This window comes from Athene cunicularia (genome assembly GCF_003259725.1).
Source record: "Athene cunicularia isolate RWA chromosome 1 unlocalized genomic scaffold, athCun1 chr1_part2, whole genome shotgun sequence".
NCBI lineage: Eukaryota > Metazoa > Chordata > Aves > Strigiformes > Strigidae > Athene > Athene cunicularia.
The window spans coordinates 32108072-32131434 of NW_020799092.1; the positions used below are offsets into that span (position 1 = coordinate 32108072).

General features: G+C 35.4%; 1 protein-coding gene across 2 annotated transcripts in view; it reads left to right on the top strand.

Moving 5' to 3' along the window:
• CDK17 (cyclin dependent kinase 17) overlaps positions 1–23363 on the top strand; it is an 88944-nt gene that overhangs the window by 36169 nt on the left and 29412 nt on the right. For both annotated transcript variants that reach the window (XM_026867826.1, XM_026867827.1), the window contains 2 exons: positions 10407–10571; positions 16803–16936. In XM_026867826.1, the coding sequence (XP_026723627.1) occupies positions 10407–10571; positions 16803–16936 (299 nt within the window). The remainder of the gene's footprint in view (positions 1–10406; positions 10572–16802; positions 16937–23363) is intronic.

Here is a 23363-nt window from a genome sequence, read left to right on the forward strand (position 1 = left end):
ATTGATACCACTGAATCAGCTAACCTTTTGTATGCAGTCTCATTTCATACACAGCCTCCTTCATTGCCTGATATCAGTACAATCTCAATATGCAGCACTCATCCATCAGCAGCAAAATGGAATTAGCAGGGATCAATCCATATTGTTTGACGCAGTAGCACAGAGGTATTGCACTGAATGTGGAATAGTCAACAGTTTTGGTTTTTTGATTGGTGTTTTTTTTTTAATACCATCAAATTATTTACTGACCAGAAACCTATATATAATTAAATCTGCCTTAAAAATTATATTCATCATAATTGGTTTCTGGGTGAGGAAGCATCACCAAATCAGATGCATAAACCACAAAAAGAGGGAATAGTGAAATGCCTAATGCACATCTGAAGCCTTATGAACTGTGGACTGTATGAAGTATACTTTGAGCTATTCTTTTATCTAAGTACAGAATTTTTTCATTATCTGTAATGTTTTACCGTATAAAACCAATTAGTTGAATTTGTTGCTTATTTTTCATTCTGTCTTGATTCAAGCATACTAACAATGTTCTACCTTAATATACATATTCGGATTAATATTAAAAATACTAAATGGTAATTCACAGCAGTTGACAACTAAATTTCCTCCTGAAGTTTTTCCTTGCCAATGACATACTAATGGAATTTGGCTAGAAGTAACATCCAACTAATGCGTATTTAAAACCCAATTAACTGTAAAATTTATGCAAATACTTTAAATACATACGAATATGCTCTCTAATGAAAGTGAAAAATGTGGCCATATTGTCTAATAATATAAAATGCATTATCATGAACTCCAAGCACGCTTTTAAGAATAGTTACAAGATACGTTCAAAAATACATCCATAGCCCTTGCATTAATATATAAATAACTTGGAAATCCATTCTATATTGCTAGTTTTTATTTTTATAGAAAGATATATGCACACAGCCATATTAACTCAAACAAGTGAGGTTCTGGTAGAAATGGCTTCATGAATTTCTGATACTTACCTCCATTTGGTCTGTTTGAGCCCCCCCTTTTTTTTTCCTCTTGTTTTCTCAACAGGGCAAAGAGGGGAAAGAAAATAAGATAGACCAACCCTTGTGGGTAAAACAAAAGCAGTTTTAATATAAGCAAAACAAAGCAAAGGTCTGCACTTGGAAGCAAAACAAAACAGATTTATCCTCTCCTTCCCATGAAGAGGCCATGTCGGGCTATCTCAGGATCAGGGCTCCCATACGCGTAGTGGTTGCCTCGGAGGACCAAGGGTGACCCCACCCCCTTCCTCCTTTCTCCCAGCTTTATACTGAGCAGACGTCACATGGTCTGGAATATCCCTTTGGTCAGTTCGGGTCAGCTGTCCTGGCTGTGTCCCCTCGCAAAATCTTGCCCACCCTGCCCCACTGGGGGGGGGAAATGTCGGCAAGAGCCTTGGTGCTGTGTAAGCCCTGCTCAGCAGCAGCCACAACACCAGGGTGCTATCAACACCCTGCCAGCTCCCAGCATAGAACACAGCACCGTGAGGGCTGCTGTAGGGGAAACCAATTCCAGCTCAGCCAGACCCAGTACAGTCTCCACTCTTTATTCCATACCGTTTACCAGACCCAGTACAAGTTATTATAAATATAATAAAATATTATAATGTTATATATTATATATTATGACAAAATACTATAATAAATTACACAGTTATTTCTGAAACTAGGGCAAAGAGAAGACAGATCCTCTATTTCCTGATTTGTGGCAGCATGGCTTCACAGATACTTGTGGTGGGAGCTACAGGGTAATGCATGGGGATGCAAGGATGCAGGCCAGGGATTCTTGTATATTGGCTACCATGCTGACTTCCATTGATTTAAACTGTAGCTGGAACACTGTTCTGAAGGGTTTGTTGTAGTGTGATGCCTTCTGGAGTTAGGCTTTTTAAAGGGAAGATAAGTAACTGGTGGCATGTAATGAATATATGATTGTTGATATGGGACTACTGTGCTTCTGTTCTTGTACATGTTTTGATGACCAAAAGTACTATCTTAAGAATTATATTTTAAACAGCATGAAATACATAAATCTCAAAGGAAGACTTCATGCTTTGAATATATTTCATTTGATTGTGATCTTCTTTGTTTTGGTACCTAGACTAAAGGCAAAACCTCACTGTATGTGAACTCAACTTTGAAAGGCTTTCTGTAGTGTTTTTTACTTACCTTAATCTCATTTTTTTTTGCCTTGTGTATTATCTCTTGTTTTTGTGGCTTAAACAGACTCCTTGGAAACATTTTTATTCTTTATGTCCCAAACTTTAAAAACAAAAAGTTTACAGGACCTTACAGTGCCGTTTTAATCATCAGAGTACTTCATTTCTGGGAGAAACTTGAATATTGTGTTTCTTAGGTTTCTGTCAGCCTATTTCTTCAAACGTGCTAGCAATATTTTTTGCTGTGTCTTCCAAATGAAGAATGTTTGTTCTGGACATGACTCCTGTACTGAAGTGGATTAATTTTGAGGTTCTGCTAAGTTTTTAATATTGTAATAGTCAGTAGTTTGAATGCTTCATCTTATTTTTCAATGAATAAATACAGTTTTAAGTGCTATTGAGTGGTTGCTCTATTTTTGAAGTGACCTTATGCTTTCCTGGGTGCCACATAACAGAGTCCAAGAAAACAACCCTGTGAAATAATGTATAAATATGCAGTATTTTATACAGTGTGTTCCTCATACAGCTCCCTGAGAGTACAGATATAGCAAACGTATAGCTGCTTTTGGTTATTTAAATATTTCTTCTGTGGAGTCATCACCTGTAATCAGCTAATTTTACTGAGTGGGTCTGACAGCTTTACAGCAGTGTAATTAAATGTTGTACAGTGCAACATACCAGCTCTAAAATGCCAGAAATTCACCTGTTTACATTATATAATTTCTGAAAAAAAATAAAGGGCTTATTGACAACAGCTTCTCCAGGAAAGCAGTTTGCTCAAAATATTTTGTAATGCAACTCCAAAAATCAGTCTTTATTTCCCATAGACATGTAAAAATTGAGTAATCATTAACAGAGCATACATTCAGATTAGTTAAATGAATGCATAGATGATGCCAAAATATGATTAAGCTGTATGACAGTAGCGTTTGAGCTATAAATATGTCAATATAAATCTCAAAGGTTATCCTGATGTATTACAAACTTCATGAATGCAGGGCTGTTTAGAGAATGAATATTTAGTTTCACATATGTAGAGTTTTGACACTTCCCCATTCTCTATCAAAATGGAAAAGAAAAAACCCCAAACAACCAATCTTGAAGTTTTCTGGAGCAAGGGTAAGGTCAAGGTGGGTGGACAAAAAACTGCATAGCGTCCTGTCCTATAAAAACCAGTAGCTGATTCTCAGGGCATTTAGTAAGATTTTGTTATAGTTGACCTGGTCCAAAGTCTAGCTGCATCTAAAAGTGATGAGTGACGTCTTTCTACCATTCTGTCAGCATCTGCACTCTCAGTGCCCTGTGATGATCTAGTTCAAAAGCCTAAATCAAAAATTACACTTCTTTTTTTTGCTGGGGTTGGACCTTGAGCCACCTCTTTGGTAACAGCAGTGAATTGTGGCGGGTTTGCTGTCACACAAAAGTTCATCCTTACTTAGAATATGGAGCATGCCTGGTTTCAATTGTGATTATATACCCAAATCAGAGATCATAAAGGCTATGTCTCCAATACCTGTCTTATTTTAATTAGGAAAACTCTTATTTACTTTATTTGTATGAAATTTAAATATATATTTATGTATTTGTCTTGTTTCCATGTCCAAAATAGATAGTGGCTACTGAATTATAATACATTTACTTACATACTTACTCAGCTCTATCAGAGATGTTTGATTTAAGGGAAAATGTCACTATGTATGACAGGTGATTTTTATTTTTTTATTAAAGATAGCTGAAGCAAATACCATCCCAAAATTTAGGCAGTGAAATCTGAACGCCAGTTTAGTCTTTTTGTCATATAACAGAGATATTCATGGGACATAAGAAAAGAAAAAGAGGTAGTTGAATACATGGTATTATATATTCATAAAACGTGTTTTAAAATGCATTTACATTCGTAATGAAAACACTTTCTTTAATCCACCAGCAGACTGATGTGTGACAGTATGTCAGTTGCTGAGGCCTTGCATAGAAATGCCAGGCAGTTCTGCAGGCGCTGTGGAGCTCAGATTAAAATAAATCCAGTTAAGTAAATCCAGCACAGGAAAGAAAGTGGTAGTGTGGCTCTTTGTTAAGATAGATGGACAAGGTAAAGAAACATTGGGGATTTATTGAAAAATTGCTTAACTTGGGAGTAATTTCAGGTCAGGGTTTGTGGTTAACTTAAATTGCAGTTTAAGGAAAAAGAGGAGACATCTTTATAACCTCATAAATAGTTGGGTTTAATTCCTTGGACAAGCTTCTTGGTTATATACAGTATTGTTCTACTTGACTCTGGCATTTCTCATAAGTATGAAATAAAAAAGAGTTCCACTTATGTTCAGGCATAAATTTCTGTCACTTCACAGTTGAAAGATTTCAGTGGCTCATTTGAGTTATTTTCTTTTCTTGTATGTTTGGTACATTGGTGTTGGCATTATTTCAAAATTAGCAAAGCAGTGCTACCTTACTGAGGACTCCATTTCCTTAAAATATATATGTGTATTCTAAAACAACAGATCAGCAACATGGTCTAGCAACTTTTACAACATTAGTAAGCCAGGCTGGTTGTATTTTAAACAGTATTTTCTTTGAATAGTGCTGTTGTAGTTATTTTGCATTATGCCAATAATAACGGAAGTTTGAATGATAGGATGCAAGAAATACAAGAAAATGATCCAAGTGAAATAAACCAGCAGCTCAGCATTCACCAAACTTGAAAATCAAGTAATACAACAGTGCACAGTCACCATGCATTGCCCAATTTCAAACCTTGCTGAAGATGCACGCTTAAGCAAGGTAACGTGAATGTGGCATTAAAAAAAAGGGGGGTGTGTGTGTGTGTGTATATAATTTTTTTTTTTTTTTTTTTAAAGGCAGGACACATTTATATTTTAAGAAGTGTTTAGGGGTTTTGAAAAGAAAACAGTGTGTTCATCCTGAACACCACTGTAATATTTATAAAATATTCAGAATGTTTAACTTTTTTTCACATTTAAAGACCAGATTTGCATGAAGGCTTAGTAGGTTGCGTAAGAAATGTAAGAATTGAAATTATATTCTGTGGAAGATGTGTCAAAGATTAAGTGATTTTTGTAGCCAAAATAAGAAGATAGTACATTAACAGCAGACCAAATACAATAAAAAAAATCACTGAGAAGTCTCTCAGCTTGCTTTCCATATTTGTAAGTATTATCAGTTTGGAATTACATATTGTAGAGCAGGGTGAGGAAAGAGAGCTAGAGATAATTAAATAAGGCCCTTGCTGGCCTGATTCTGCCAGCATGAGCAAATGTGAGTTAACTGTCCAGGTGCTGCAGAAATCTTGCACCGTAAGGATGGCTTTGGAGTACTGTCTGTCTCCAGTCTCTGAGGATGACATTTGAGGGCAAGTCTAAGATTAGAGCCCAAAATATAACACCTTTTCCCCAGAGTACTGTACTGGTTTCTAGTTCAGAGACTTCCTGAACTAGGCAAGTCTCTGTGCAGCTAGTAACCCTGAGTAGATTTCTTGTTTAGTCTCCCCTTGAGTCTTGTAAGCTTCTGATAGTTGTAACATCCTGTGATGAGGAGTTTCCACAGACTGCATGTTATGAAGAACCACTTCCATGTGCCATATGCAACCTGCCACAGCTGGCTTTTTCTGTGACCCTCACTCTTGTGCTGGCAAGGTGGTGGATATAGCTGATTCCTAGGGTGCCCCCTTCAACCCACAGACGTGTAGTAGGGCTGTATCATACTTCTGCAGTTGTAATCTATTTGAGAGAGGAAGGCCGGAACTGTGCATGATATTAAAAATGAAGTATATTCATACACTTGTATAGTGATTTTCTGGTGGTTTTCTACTCCCCTCTTAGTTTCTATCATTCATTTTGGTTGTGGATGAATATTAAACCAATAGCACCATGAAAATACCTACAGTGCTACCAGAAACACCTCCATTGTGTCAGATGAGCCTTTGAATGGTTACTGAGTTATATTTACCAAGTAGAGTGACACTAAAGTAAGGAATGTTTGTCAGTTTTATATAGGAAAACATTTTTTTTAAAGACAAATCAAACGTATAATCACAGAGATAAAATTACAAGAAGCAGTTTATAGATGTATTTATTAAAAGCATTTAACTTCTATAGTTTTGACTCATTTTATTCAAGACCAAGCAGTTGCACTAAATTAACACCTTAAAAATTTCAGCATTACCCTTTAAATGTAGTGATTCAACCTACTAATAATCCTGGAAAAAATGAATTCTTAAGTGAATTTAAATGAAATTGTAACTTTGGAAGAAATACTTAGGATCTTTGGACAGAGGGAGTTTAAATACTTTTTTCAAAAGCACTTTCTTTAAATCTTATATCTCATAAATGCACAAAAATAATAATAAAGCCTTGTAAATTATTTTCCAGCAGAGCTTGCTTGATCATTTTCAATATTTGTTACAGCTTTTAGCTGTTACTGTCACATTTGGAGGGAGGAGGCAGCAGACAATGCAGAATTCATGTGAATGTTTCTTTAAAAGCTTCTATAATAATGCAAACTTAACTGCATAAAACAATAATACTTTTCCAGACCATAAGTCTGCATGTTATACCATCGTAAAATGCCGTATGATCCCTCCTTTCTGTAAATTGTGTACTAGGATTTTAGAAAACATTTGTAAGCAAGTACTATTCATCTCTTAGTCATAAGTATACTAGTAATTTGAGAGTTTTTGTAACCTTCTTTTCATTGTCTGTTGGTCGTTCTGCCTGTCCTACTACATGACCTTGTTGCTAAATTTTATAATGGGCTCCATAATTTAGAACAGTACTTAGTACAGTGCAGAAAGGTAACATGCCTGTGATAGAAGTTATTTCTGTGTCATTGAATCTTACTACATCAATCATTTATCTTTCATTTCTATATAAATTTGCTATTTGCTTATTAACGTGATCTGTGTTTATCCTTATATTTGAGCTGAACTTTTCATATGTTAGGATATTTTAGGAATTTTGTTTTAAACTGTAAAATATGTGCAAATCTACCAGTGCCATGAGGAAAACAAATTTTTCAAACCATCATCTCTGTTCATCTCACTGTCCTGTTAGTAACGAACATAAAACTGAATCTCTACTTATTCAGTATATCCACAAACTCTGGGCTTTTTTTATGCACTACACAGTTCTGGAAATATATTGATTTTAGCATGAGTAGACAAAAGCCATAACATAAAAGGGAAATTATCAACTCTGTGCTCTGTGAATGCAGCTATAGTCTGCATGTGTGCATACACTTGAGTGTGGTTGATGGTACTGGAATCCTCAGCAATTGTGAACGTAGAGGTGGGTATGGGTGGCCAGGATGGCTGAGGCGTGTGCTGTCGCACTCACAGACAGTTGTGCTTCCAGCTGTATGGCCCTGTCCCTTTCCTGTGCTACTTTTGGTGTGCTTCTCTGGCCTTTGGTGAGATGTATTCTGGCATCTTCAGTTTCTCATTAGGGTGTGTGTGAGACAATCTTACTATGGAAGGTGCATTTTCAGTGACCAAAACATCAGTCTGTCTCAGTACTTTGCTTAGGGCTTAAGTGACCCTCTAAAGTGTAAGGCTAGCGACACTAGTGGCAGAGCTAAAAAAATATTTGAGTGATTTTTAGCAGTACATTTCCATACTAACAAAAAAAAAGTCTGAGAACTTTCTTCCTACGTTTATTATTAGGGCTTCAAAACAAAAAAAAAAATTAGGAATTTTTGTTCTTCTTAGTGTAGCAGGGCTTGGTCAAAGGGAGGAGAGTTTTGTTTCCCAGAAAAAAACATCTCCTTGAGTTAGATAGCTCTCTTTTTTCATAAAAATTTAGTTTTAGAAACAACTAAAATGAAGTAGAATTTCATACTTAATATATATTATTTATTGCTTATATAAGCAATACAAATGAAGTAGAAACTTTAAAATTATGCAAACTAGCCACTAAAACCCACCAAGCTTCATAGTTATAACCAGTGATGACTGTCTCAGTAGAACACTTTGTACTCATAGGGTATTTGGAGTTTGTGTTACCATTCATTTGTTCAGCATGGTGTGTAAACTCAGTGTAAGGTTTTTAGTCTAGAAATTAGATCAAATACAAATCAAAGATTAGTAAGAAAGTTGGAAAGCAGAAAGTAGACTTTAATACCTAAGAAGGAAAAGCAGTAGTTGTACTGTATGTAAACCTGTTTCCTGTCACGTGGAAGTAGTAATAGAGTGTCTTCAAAAAATGATAAGGACTATGCTGCCTAGCGCTCTAGGATAAATCGGCTGTAGAAGGCACACGACAAGGAAGCTGATACCACTCAAATCAAAAGAGATGATGAAATGTATTAGAAACAGAAATAAGAATTTGGGGCAGAGGTGTACAGCCTTTTGAAGGTGAAGACTGTACCTCTTGAACATATACATGGACGTATGGTGTATTTTTCCTCATGTTCACTCACTTTCAAGCTGTGTCTATGTAGGATGCTGATTGAAAGATGCAGTCAGGTTTGTAACATTGCTGATGTGTCCTTTCACATTCTGTTTTCTGCCTGAAGCTTTATTTTTTTGGCTTTTGTTTTTTCCTGCAGCAGCTGGGTTAAAGTGATTTTTTTTTTTTTTTTTTTTTTTTTTTCTTTTTTATCTTACCATATTCATGTTTATATGCAAAAATTCCTTCCATAATTATTTTTGAAAGTCACTGGCCTGTCTTTGGTTTGTATCTTTGCTTCAGACCAATCATAATAATATGTACAAAAGGTTTTTGTATGTGTGAGGTGGGAGGGGCTTCCCTTCAGGATCCTGTTCTCCTTAGGTTAGTAGGTATTGCTGGTATTTCCTTCGCCATTGAAATTCTGCTTTCCATAAAATAAGTTCTTCTGTCTATATTATTTTTATCTTATTTTGGAAGGGAAAGCAATATTTTGGAGTTTCTGCATGTGAGACTATAAGTCAGTATGATGAAATAGCATCCCAGACTGCTCCCTGTCCCAGTAGATGTGAGTAAAGCTCAGAGCAGATCCCAGCTGCATTACACCCTGGCTCCAGAAATGCCTCGGGAGGTGCCAGTCCGTTCAGTAGTACACACGCTGTGGTTACTCAGTCCATGGTTGCTGCCTTTTCTGTCTTCTGGATATGTATATGTACCTCTGATGATAATAAGAATCAAATGATGGAAAAATAAAATTACTGGAATCTAAAGTGGTTTTTGGCCTATCTTCTGCTCTTTTTCCTAGTACAGGGACAGTGGTTGTATGTAGCTGCCGGGTGCCTGTCCTCTGGGTACTTTTTCTGTAGTGAGAGTATATCTTCTTTAATTTCTTGTATGAATGACTTAGTGGTTATAAGTCCAGTTTTGTGACAATCAGTATAAGCTGACCTTTGTTCTGCTTTTTGTTGGGGTAAAAAGTCCTCTGTGTTTTGAGAGTTAGACTGCTTCTAGTACCATGGAGTGGTAGTCCATGTGTCCAGAGTCAGTTGCTGAGAGAACACAAGCATTCAAATTCTGTGCGCATTTGTATATAAGAGTTTAAAAGTTTTAATATTTAATATTTTTTAGAAAGTATTTATCAGTAATAATAATTTGTTAGACTTAAAACCAGGACTGTAAGATTTTTTTAAGAACGGTGAACTGTTTGAGACATAATCCAATAGAAAACCAAAATAACTCATTGAATACTTAATTATTCTGTATCCTTTAAGTTAATAATCTTAATTGTGGCATGACAGCTCTGGTGGGTATAGGCAGCTATGTTTCCTTGCAAGGACTTCCACTAGTGAGGCCTTGCTACTAGTGACCCTTAAGAATTTTGAGAAGGAGAACATTACTAAAGGCAGTTGAATTTGCTCGTCATGTGAGTTGCTCTAACAGCCAGTCTGTTTAAATTATAGTAAAGATGAAACATTGTGTGATAAGGCAAATAATCAGAAGAAAATAATTATACTGATGTTTTATTCACATTTTTAGACTGTATATTCAGGTCATGTATTGATCCAGCAGCAGAGTGACAGAATTTAATAGAATGAAATTTGGGTAATACTTAATGTCATGTTATGTAATAATTTGTTAATAGAGAAATGGGAGTAGTATGGTGCTTGACTGTTAGTATTAAAGACAATCATACCAGAGTGGTGATTTCCTGTCTAGTAACTATTTTTTTCTTTTTTCTTTTTTTTTCTTCTGGCTTGTTCCTGACACCCCTACTTGCTTATGGGAATGAATATTTTGATCCTTGTGAATTGTAGAGCCTATTGTGAAGAATGGCAGGCCTCCAACGTCTCACAGCATGCACTCATTTCTTCACCAATACACGGGATCTTTCAAGAAGCCCCCTTTACGGAGACCACATAGCGTCATAGGGGGCAGCCTCGGCTCTTTCATGGCAATGCCCAGAAATGGGAGCAGATTAGGTAAATTACTACTTCATTTAAATTCATTTTTCTATGAAGAATAATGTCTGTGTTGATTCTTAGCAAGAGATACAGTTATTTTAATGCTTTAATAAGATCTCTGGGAATGCAGTAATCTTTTTTCTGGAGCTGTTAGAGAAACTTGTTTTTAAGGTACTGAATGTCTGTTTAAGATTCAGGAAGAAAGCAATTTCAAGAACACACAGAAGTCACCCATGAATTTTTGACAAGTTGCAAAGTTATAAAATATTATTTCTTAATACTTTGCAAGAAACCTGTGTGTATCTCAGTTAAGCATTGGTGAGCACTAAAATAAATTGAATATGATAAAAACAGAGGAAAATCGGCCTATATGTGGAATTTAAAAAGAACTGGTGTGTTACTTAGACTTTTCATTATTATAAGAAAAAAAAAAAAAAGATTTTTTGAGTGATAAATTAAGGCCACTCAAATATAATTGTCTTTTTGTTGTGGTCCCAAGCTATATATGTGGTTCTGTGGGGCAAGTATGTTACAAAGTTATTTTTTTTCCTTCTCCAAGTAATTTGTCATGCTGCTGCCTCCAGTCACCGTTAATGTTTTACCATGCTTTTAATTTATTTTAAATTATGCTTAATTGATACTAGAAAATGAGAGCAAGTCACAGTTTAATTAGAATTTTATGAATTTTTCAATCTTCTGCCCTTCTTTAGAAGTGTATGATAAACTGATGTTCAAGATTAACCTATGAGTCTTCAAGATAGTAGTCAAACCACTTAAATTCTCCTTTGAGGTAATATGACTTAGCATATTCAAAACCTTGCTTTTTTACTGTTATACAATTCAAACCGAAAAAATAATTCTATCCTCTTGAATGGACTTTAGCAGCTGTTTTCACAGAAGAAAACAGAATTTAGTGTGCACAGTTTGACTACTGTATCAATTCCTGATGTCACTCAAGTCCTATACACTTTTTTTTTTTTCTTTATTGCCTAGCCAAGCTTTTCTCAAATTGCCAAGACTCTAATAAGAAGACAAAGTTTACAAAATAGTTGTGTATGTTTATGGATTATTTGTCAAATCAGATGTGTATAAACTGTGTACAGGAACAGCAGAGATGTATACTTCTGTATTCTTGTTCTTGTGTGTTGCCTTTAAAAATATACTACAGCATTTAAAAATGTAAATTTACCAATAACTTATTCCTCTTCAAAATTTCACTATGAATTTCAAATCAGCTTTGCAAAAGGAAGATTCATAAACAGTTTTTTATGTCTCATAATGATTTACCAGTTTTCTCAAGGCTTTATTTCTCACCTAAAAAGATACTTACGTATTAAGTATTTCAGACGAATGCTGTTAGTTTTATTTTTCTCAGGTGATCAACTGTTTAAACAGCACTCACAATTTTAATACGTTAGTCTCTAAGAAGTGTTAAAATAACATGTTTTATATAACTACAGATTCCTGTAGAATTTGTAATTCCATTGATGTAGTATGGAATAGATTTACTGAGTGTACGTATGTATATGTTAAATGCCTCTTTTTGTTTTGGATGCAATGATGTCATTAATGATGCCTTTTTTTTACTCCTAATGATGAAAATTTAAGCTACATGTTATTTAGTGGTAGATAACACCACTAAGTACAACCATATACAAGCTTAATTACTAAGGTTTTTCTGCTCCTTCTTCACATCTTTCCTCCTTTTGTTCCTGCCATATGAGAACGGTTATTACTCAGCAAGATGCTGAGGTTTTCTCTGTTGGGATAATGACATCAGAAATTAAAGTCAAATATGCTATACGACCTGAGACTTTTTATTTTCTTTGCTTTCTTCATTCATTCTCTTTTCTTTCCACTTTATCCTCCCTTCCAGTGGTGGAAAAATGCTGTCAGAGAGATATCCTTGAAATATCACAAAATGATGACAGTTAAAAGATGGTTGTTTGGTTAAAAAACAGCTTAAAATGAGACCTGCCACAGGTGCATTTTCGTGCTGCTTGCTTTTGGACTAGATTATCCATATAAAAAATGTTTGAGAAGCCCGGGAGGGTTTAGGAGTTTAGTTTCCTTTCTGAGCACTGAACATGAGTTCCTACTGCTGTGGTAACATATAAAATCCCAAAATATTTTTAAAATTCTTTCTACTTGGAAGTATCTCTGTTAGTTTTGGGTTTTGTAAAATGTTTTGTAAAGATAAATATTCTGAGCTGATCTCTAAAAAGTGTGTCTGTGTTTAAAGTTTTGTAGTAAGTTAAAATTTAGCGTTTCATTATCATGATGATTTTAAATAACATAGATGATTCTGAGGCCAAATTGTGAATCAGCCATGCCACTGACACAAATGAAGGTCTAGCTGAGTTTTTTTTAGCTCACATATTATCTGTACAGCTTCCAAAGTCTTGCACCTCCGGAAGCATTTAACTGCCATGGTCTGTGATGGAGCCAGAGCTAATAAACTCTTTTTGGACACGACCAGGCTGAATGCAGAGCTAACTTGGTTATCCTTATTCCATATTTATATTACTGGGAACACTGGAGGGGCTCTTGGAATGTGCAAAGCCAACTGAAACTGACCCTCCTCAGTAACATCCAGGGGGCAGTTTATCCCTGCTTTTGACTTTTGACAGTTGTGTTGATATAGTTATGGAGAAGTTTTGTTTCTTTGTCACAAATACTGGAATTGAAAGGAATGATGTTTCCGTACAGCTTTCATCGTTTGGCAATGTTAACAGCAAAGGCAGTTTCTCACTATGGCCTTCCTCAGTTTGAATTGTTATTAGTGAAACTAATCATGGAATGTAGTCACTTCATAGGAACGTAAGCTTTGAAATACTGCACCCTGGAAAGAATCCTATATGCAAGTCATGTGATTATTTTTGTGATAATTTGAAAAAAGATGGAAAGATCATGCAGTCTGACTCACTACTGACTAATTAGTGGATATTATTTTAGCTCACTTGGAGGAGTTCTCATTTGCTGGCACTGTAGGTTCCCTGTATGAATTTCTTCTGTGGTGCGTTCCTCACAGTGAAATGAGGACAGCCTTTTCTTTTAAATATACTTCCATAGTTTTCCTGTTGTATTGTAGTCTTCTACAGATTTTCATTAAATGGCCATACTGGATAATTAAGTAGATATGTAGAGTACATTAAAATAAATATCTGTGTAAGAGAATGTCTTGGGTATTCAGTGAAAGCAATTCAATAAATTATTGAACCATTAAAACCTCTGAAGACCATGCAAGCTGGCTTTGGTGCAGGTGAACCTGCCTGTACAAAAGCTTAGTGAAATTAAGGCAGTATTTGCATGATTTTCATCATTGCTTAATCAAATATCATCATGCACCTGTGTAAAAAGGTTAAAATGACTAGGTTAGTGCCTTATTCCTTGGGTTTTGCTATGAAAATAATGAACATAAGGCTCTACTAATGCTTTTTTAATTGAATAAAATAAAAGGACACATTCTAGATGATAACACAAGACATTTTTAAAAAGCTTAAAAGTTACCTGTACTTACAATATAATTAAAACATCTGCAAACCCTTATAGATAAGAGCAGTTGGATATTTAGCCCATCAGAAATTCAGGCATGTGTTTAATGATAGATTTTTGGATGCTACAACCAGTATCCTGCTTAAACCCTTTTGATTACACATGTGTAGCTTATTCAGACTTACCAGAATTAATCGTATCACAGCAGTTTTCAAAATTGACTGACCATCATCTTATTTAAGTCTGAAATACTACATTTTTAGACTTGAGTGGTACAGACCCACTTTGTCATCACATTCCTGATTTATAAAGAGCATAATCTCCTTGCAGCTACGTTATTTCCCCCAGTGTATGGGTTTAGGTTAGTAGTTCGTGAAATAGTCCTTAGTTGTGTATTATTGCATAGGTGGTCATCTTAGTAGAAGCATTATCTTTGTCAACTAGGATGCTCTTTGTAGTTCTGAGCATTGCATTTTGAAGTGTCATTTTTTTATAGTAATTTCATAATATATACACTTTTCCGAATTGAACGTTGTATTTTAAGACAAAAAGTATGATGCTATCAATCACAATTACTTTTTAATAAGTGCCAATCTTTTTTTTTAAAAAAAAAAAGTAATTGCTCCATGGCTTAAAATACAATACTACTTTAATTTTGTCAGTCTTATTTTGTGAGGTTGTCTCTTGTCTAGCTTCTCTAAAGAAAATAGACTTTGGGGCCCAATCAACGCCTGTGTACTAGTGTGAGGATAAATATTTTGGGGAACAGTTGTCAGTAACTGTTACACTTAATTTTGCAGACAGAATCTTGAGAGCTGTAATAGATAAAATGGATTACATGACCTCTCAGAGAAGTATTTTAAAAGAGAATCTTTTTTTAAAGAACTGATACGGTGAATGTGCTATTTACCAGATACAACAATGCTGGTGTAACAGCTTTGCCAGAAGTAGTGTTTTCAATAATGCTTTTGTATTACTAAAAATAATTTCCTACAGTTTGTTAGAGATTTTTAAAAAGATGGCTATCAAGTCACTAGAGACAATTAGATTTCTTAGAGACTTGTCAAAAAAGAGTCATGTGTTGTCTGCTTAGCTTAAGGTTAAGCCTGATCTTTAGGGACTAGTTTCTGAAAATCTTTCCTGCTGCTTCTTATGCAAGGAGTGCAGCTTATATTTTTTCTCATTCAGTTCAAATCTGAGCATGACTTGCAGGGAAAACTCAGATGCAATGTGGATTTTTAATTGAAATCCAGTTTAGATTGGCATTGCTGCTGGAAAATTTGCTTTGTGCGTGAAATCCATGCTTAGTTTGTGTGTTAAATGACAGTACTTTGAATTAAAATACATGGTGCTGATACCTTATGAGTTAATATTTTTATATCCATTATGTGTTCCATAAAAGGAAATTCTTTATACTGGGGAAGAATTTGATCCTTTGAAGTTTACATGATTCTATGTGAGCCAAACTAGACAAATGTTTTAGGTGATATACTAGTAACCAAACATTGGCCTAAAGGCATTTTCTCCTAGAAAATCCATCTTTCTTGCTTGTTGATATTGATAAAATTTGCATTTTCTCTTCTTTTTATTGCTGTATTGCTGTGCAAATGTTAAGTATGTTCAGGTATGTTGGTGGTAAGACTGAATTGAACTCTGTGTGTTTTGCTAATATTAGTATTTTTTAGGGATAGAGTTCTGAGATGTTTAGTTGTTGTTCATCAGGTTTTTTTTTACCCTGTACAAGATAGTGCTTAGTACCAAGGATCAGGACAGGGCAGGGAAATTGGTGTCTTTTGAAGCACTTCCTTTATAAGTATTTAATCTTTGTACTAATTTGGAGTTCAGATATTTCAGAGGTGATGGAGCATTACTCATAGTGAAGTGCTTGTATGACCAATTTCCCATTGTGTGTTCTTTTACAAGTCATTCGGCTCTTCACGCTATTAATGACACCACCTTGATCTTCATTCATTGCAGTGTTTGTCTTCCAAAGTCTGGAAGATCCTGTGGTGCTCAAAAGTAATGTGTATGTATATACATGATATACATAAATGCTTTTGTGTGGATGAATCTACAGGATTTGTGTTAAAAGTACCAATTTCAATTGACACAAAGATCCTGCAACACCATATAACTCAAGCAGTCTGTTGTCAAAATTCCTCCATAAGGTCACAGATTTCACTTAATTGCTTCTAAATATCGGGTCCTCTGCTGAATCGACTTGTACGTTGTAGGCCTCTATTTAGATGGCCAGAATACATTCCCTTCCTCCAAACTTGAACACCAGTAGTTTTTTATATCTGAATAGAATATTTCCATATTCAGCATTTCTGAAAATAGTACCTATACTTCTTAGGTTTTTTAAGCTTTCTGAAGATACATTTGGGTTACTAACATCAGGTAGTCTGATTGGAAAATGTTTAATATTTTCAGTAATGTTTCATATCCAGGAAAAGCTAAAAAAGAAGTGGTAGTGAGGGAATTTGGGAACTGAAGCTGTGAGGAGAAGGAGGCTTATAGGAATTAAAATCTAGATTGGTCTGTCTGTCTTTTGCTTTGGAAAATTGAGTAATCCTGTTGATTTTGTGATTCCTGAGCCATAAAAAGTATATCAAGACTAACATGACTGGTAAAGCTTTGACTCTGCTATATAACCTGATGCACAGTAATGATACAGTTGTTTTCTGTCTGTACCAGAGAAATGTTTGGTGGAACACAGATTAACTGTTTTCAATTCTTTGGATTATTTTTAAGATATTGTTCATGAAAATTTGAAAATGGGGTCAGATGGTGAAAGTGACCAAGCTTCTGGGACGTCATCTGATGAGGTTCAGTCTCCCACAGGTGTTTGTCTCAGAAACCGGATACATAGACGAATCTCAATGGAGGTAATTTACTTTTCATATAAAGATCTTTCAAACTGACAATAGAGTTGGGGTTTGCTTTAATTATTTCTTGTAACTGGTTCTCTTCTCAATTAATTGTAACTGTTCTGACATATTTCGTGTAGAGAGCATTTTTTAAATATTACTTAAACTCTGTCACACAGAAATCAGATGGTTATCATGCATTGTTTATGAAAATTAAAGTATTTTGAAAATCTAAGTGTGTTTTAAAACTTGGATTTTTGGGAAGAATTTGTTAGGTATAGCATTTGAATAGCTTTCTGCCACATTCTGTGCAATTCACTGAGTCTATTGAGGAAGATACACTGTTTAGACATTTTTTACTTACTGTTTTCTAATCTTTGTAAAACTAGTGCTACAGCAGCAATGGTCATGGCTGTTTCAGCCTTTCCCCCTCTTCCTGTTTTTTAATGAACGGAACTTCGCAGGATGGTAAACAAAAGGAGGAAAAGTACCTTATGAATAACTGTGCACATAATTTCCTTTATTTATGAGTCTCATTATGAATACTAGCCACCCTTGTACTTGCTTTGTTGTCATTTCCCTTGGTGAAGAAAAACAGAACACTATTTCTTGATTGTGTAAAAGTTACAGTTACAATGATGCCTTTGTTACAGAATCATGAAAAAATTTGTAGTTGCTTTATAGCACACATAACAATATGCATAGTTTGTAAAATTTTAAAGCCTGATATCAAATACAGAATTGGGGAAACAGATCTGGATAATTTACAGTAGTGTGTACATACCAAAAATTTTTTTATTTGTGAGGCATTCCATTATGCTTGGAATTCCAAGACTCCAAGTATGTAATGCTGATATGATTCTAAGAACTTGTGAATTAGCTGCATTATTTATATAGTTTCTTGTGCCTAGGGGGTTTTATATTCAGATTTCTAAATTCATATGTTAATCTCAGGTTTGATCTAAAGACTGTTAAACTATTTACTTGGGAGAAGGAAGGTGGGTCTGTCTATTTGCATGGGCTGCTTAAATTAAGGGGAAAAAAAATTGTGAAAACTTGCACATCAGAATGTATCTTGGAGAAAAAAAAAATCAAGGAAATTATTTTAAAGGATTATTTACTTTTTGTTCATTGTCAGTTTCCTCTGTATTTTTAAATGTACATTTAGAACACAAAAGGAATAAGGAAATTAATGATACGTAATGCAGTTAACAACCTGAAATGGAGATGTGTCAAGTCTCCTGAAGAGGGCTAAGAACCATTAAAGGAGTCTCTTTTAGATTAGGATTCAAGCAACTGCAAAAGAAATTACAAAAGAACTAAGGAATAGTCATTAAAATTCAGGAAATTCCTGTGCCAAATAAAGGCATATTTTCATTGACCTCTTTAATTGTGAAACAATTCTAGTATTACTGTTTAAGAGGCTTAGGGAAGCTTTTATTTTAGTGTTGTTTATCCAGTGATAATTTTCTCATTTTTCTCCAAACTTCAAATGCTTGTTTCTGATTGTTGAAGTTAACATTACTTCTTCCATTGACTGGCTCAGTCAATGAGAGCACTAATTTTTTGGCAGCTATTTATGTATATTCTGTGAGAATTGTAATGTTTCCTCCAAATCACTTCAGTATTGATACAGTGACTTTTCCAGTAAGGTTTCACGTTAAAGTCTGCAAACACCCTCACTTCTGAATTTTAAGAATGCTATCATTGAGAGATATTTTTGGCTAACTTAAGTTTACTTCTAAGAAGAGCTTTGTAGCAGAGTAGATGGGGGGTTTACCATTTTGTGCATTCCAGAGGAAAAAAACTATAGCAATCTTTGTATCTTTCATTAAAATACCTTTCTAATAATCTTTTCAGTTGACTTTCTCGTTTCCTAAGTGAAAAGGCCTTAAGTGATTACATCATCTGCCTGTCTGTCCCTCCTCCTATTTTTCCCCTGGATCATTTTCTGTCAGTTTTGACAGATGGATAGAAATCTCAGATGCTAATTTTCTATTAATTTCTGTGGAAAAAAAGCTCTGCATCAAGGAGAGATTGCTAATGCATCCACTGATAGGAAAGATGTAGCCTTTATTAAACACATATGTATCCACATATGAGTCTCAAGATGTACATCCATAGAAAGCCAGGTCTTACTCATTTTGCTGTTCATGGAATGGGATCACTTGCTTCCTTGGCCTTTGAGGGAACCAAATAATGGTCGCCTCTTGTACCAAATCTTGCCTGCATGCCTTGGGTGATCTGTGCCATGGAACTGTCTGGTTCAGTAGTAGTAATTGGCTTATATAAAGAGCAAGAAACAATTCTGTTGTGTAGTGAGTTTCTATTATTTCAGTTTTATTTTGCTGGTTTGTGGTGGTCTGTCATCTTTAGACATCATTGGGTAGCCTGATGCCATATTCCATTTATAGTCATTTAGGATGAGTTATAGCTGTATGCTATACTTACAGGTTGGAGTAAATTAGTATGTGTGTGATAGTATATTTTTGCTGTAGTCTGCTAAAGTCATTAGTCACACTTGAAATCCATTGTAGAATGTATTTGATTAAATATATGAAGTTAGAAACTCAATAAAGCAATATTCCTCGTTCTTCCACATTAAGATGAACATGCCTGTCACACTGTATCCTTTTTTTGTGTTTAGTTTGACCAATGTTTATGGTATTTGTAATATTTCTGTACATATTTTCTTGGTTATATATGTTTGTTTCTCTCTGTTGAATTGACAGAAGTCCTGATTTGTTTTGAATGTAACTAATCAGGTAAAGCTGGAACGTTGGAACAGTCCTTTTTACTTGTAAGAACTTTGTGTATATAATCAAATTTTTCATGCTTAGCTTGAACTTCCTCTAGAATTCTGAAAATTAGCAGCCCATCAAAAAAACCAACCATTTTTTAAAAATGGTTGCTAAAAACATGCAGACTGTAATCAAAGTGATAATTACCAGTATAAGTATTCCTGGGATGCTTTGTACATTAGAATAGACATTTTGATTCTTAGTGTCCATCCCTACTGCAGTCAATCATATAATAAAGCTACTTTCTGTGCAGTTGTTAAGTATTTCAGAGCTACAAATAAAACTGTAATGTTGACAAAGAGCAGACAGATGTATATGAAGTCCAGAGTATATGAAAGATTTTGTTGGGAAAGAAAACTTGATCTTTCTAAAATTTTCATGTAGAAATATCCTGGAAGATAGAGAAGTGCAGCAACTAGAAAATGTGTGTATTGTAGCAGAATATCCATAGCAATAGAAAGCTGAAATTTCATAACCTTAAATTGACCTGGTTTAGATAGGAAATGGTCATACTGCAATGTAACCTAAATAGGAAGCATTTTAGATATAAAGTGGCGATGATACTGCAATGAGAAGGAATCCTCTTCTGCAGTAAAAGTCTGCTGGAGTGAAAACTTTCCACCCACAGTAGCAGCCATAGAGCGATCAGCTTTCAATCTGTCTTCCCCCCCAAATGACATAAAATTTACGCCAGCATGACTGTTACACGGTGAAATGATAGGCATTTGCTTCTGAATTCAATAACACAGCAGTTGTGGGACTAGAATTTTATTTTTGAATGATTGTTCATTGTTATCATGTGCTTAGAAAACAAAGAGAACATACCAGAATCTCATTGTGTTGCTTAGATAAAGTTTATTTTGCCTGTAATCCACAGGCTACAAATGGTCCATAAAGCATGGGCTTTTTTTTGTTGTTTTTTATTTATTAATCCTTCCTTCCCCTCATTCAGGAACCATGCTGACAGTAGGTGTGAGCATCTATTGTGTGAGGAATTTGGCTTCAAACAGCTGTTAGGTTTTAATTAAAATGCCTACTAAGCTCATGCTAATATTAATGATTATTTAGTAAATCAGTAAAACTGTTCATCAAAGTAGATGTATGGAATAATTTTTTCAAGCACCAGAAGCAATACAGCCTGAGAATGAATACATGTGTGTCTGTATTTTAAGTGTAGGTGCTTTCATCATGTAATGAGAAACACTTCTCCAGATGATGGAGTTACAGCTTAAAGCATTTTCACTTTGATTTGCTGGAAAAGAAGTCATGGGCAGTAATACCTTAATATAAATTCATGTTTCAAGCCATAAATGTTCACTGGGGGCCCTGTGCCCATGTGCTGGGTAGTGAATGCTCCATTAAGAACTGTGGTGGATAAAAAATAGGGAGATACAGTCTGTGAAAATGAAACATCTGTTTCCCTTTCCCAGAAGTCCAAGGTCTGTAAGCTGTCTTTGCATGTGAACTGGCAGAGGGCCATAACCCACTGTTCACCAGCCTGTTTTCCCAGATATTTTATCCTGAGAAACAGTTCTTATCCATCCTACTGTCACATTAGTGACAGGAGTGTGTTCCAGATAGGCTGCTCCTGCCACACTGCTATAGGGTATAATTCTCCCCTGGGAGGATTAACTGCAGGGTTTGTGCTTTTACCTAAACAGAGAGAAATACAAAGGCTATGAAGTGATCCTGTAGTCGTATGTGCGTTGTACTGGTCACCTTTGGAAAGAACGAATGTAGATCAGAAATAAGGTTTTGGTGAGCTCCACCCTTTATCGGGGGTGTGACTGGTTCAGGGGTCTTGACACAGCCTGAGTAACATGATCTGCTGCTGGTCCAGCTGGGCAAGTGTACCTTCTCCAGAGAGAAACCCACAGAAGTAATTGATATTTCAACTGATGTGGCACTAAGATTTTCTGTTTGTAGGCTTCAGGTTAGAATTTGGTTCTTAGGTCCTCGCTTACATGTAGAAATAGGATACTCTTGCTGTGTTCAGTTGTTTGAATTCTTGAACAGCAGACTGCGTGGCAGTACTGACACAGGCTTTCAGTTAGAAGTGCAGCATTTTCTCCTGTTGTTAGTTTTGGACGCAGGAAGCACTGCATCAAAGACAGCCTGAGCATTCAGCCTGAGCGTTGCTGCTCGAGGAACTCCCTTGGCTCCCCAGCAGGCATTAATATACGATGCCTTCTCTGAGCAGAGGTTCTTCCTTCACCCTTCCTTTTGTGCTTGGCAGCTGTGTAACTCTTCCTATTGTATTTACTGGACTTTGTCTAATTTTTTTCTCTGCGCTTCCTGAGAAGGCATAGCTTTTCTTCTGATTGTTTATTCTATGAACCTAAGCATGTGGTCACCTACCAGAAGATTTCAGTGCTAGACAGAAAAAAATTGGAGCCAAATACTATCAAGACTTTTTTTGATTTTGCGGTGGTTGATGTATTATCTCCATTCAGTCATGCTGTCTCAAGGTTACCTTTTGCAAGGTTACTCTAGAAAATATGCTATTATTTTAGTAAACTCCTGCTTTCATGTGAAGCTTAATGTTTTTGAAATGCTCTTCTAAAAACACAAGTGTATGTTCTAAATTACTAGTGTGGTTTTGATGAAACTGATGGACCTCCTTTTGATCTATTTGATTAGCAGACTCATTTCTTCTACAGAAAAAAAAAAACAAACCTGCAACAAGAAAAATGATTTCAGCCAGGATAACAGACAGACTTTTTAACCTACCTTTTAATGGATATTCTAGGGGTAACTGTTAGCAGCAATTGATGCTTTTTTGCCTTTCTGTTAGGAACCTTTGTAATCCTGATGCTAAATTTCTTGTATTCCACTTACAAATGCTACTTCCCTTAGAAAAGTTACTGCACTAGGCAGTACCCATCTCCTTTCTTGGATTTGCTTTTTCATAACTTGGTTTTTCCTTTTAAGTTTCATTTGAGAGTAATCTGCTATCATATTGGATGTGTTTAGCCATCTACAAAACACATCACTATTAATCACTGGAGATGAGAAGTCCGTATTTGGGTGCAGTTTCATACCTTGCACTCCAGCCTCACTGTCCTGTCCAGGAAGGTCAGATTTCAAGTTTCCATATTCAATAAGTTAGTTTGTTTGAATTATCTAGTTTCTTCGTGGGACTTTCTCTTTAGTACTTGCAGCTTTGTGTCGATGTAAATGTTTCATGTTAGTAATTAAAGTTACATAGAACTGTTTTAAGGGTCCAGGTTTGCAGTTTTGCGGTGATACATTCTGTTTCTCATGGTATTTTTTCTAGTTCCCCTCCACCTCATGCTTCTTGTAAACTGATAAACATGCTACATTTTTCTTTTGGGCACATTCTCCTACTACTCTGTTACAGAAACTGATGAAAACATACAGAAATCTATGTTTAAAAATCAGGAAGATGTAGTAGTAAATGAGGCAGAGCTTGCTTTATTAGCACCTGCTACTGCCCAGCACCTACCACTGAGTCAGCCATCAGACCCTGGATTTCAGTAGGGTTTATGTTGTGGCTAATGCCACAGGGTGCTATCTTGTTAGGTGATAATTTAACCAGACAAACAAAATCAGACACAATCTTTTTACAGTCATTATTATTTTTCTTATTCTTCCTTATATTATCTAAATTCACTTCCTTACAA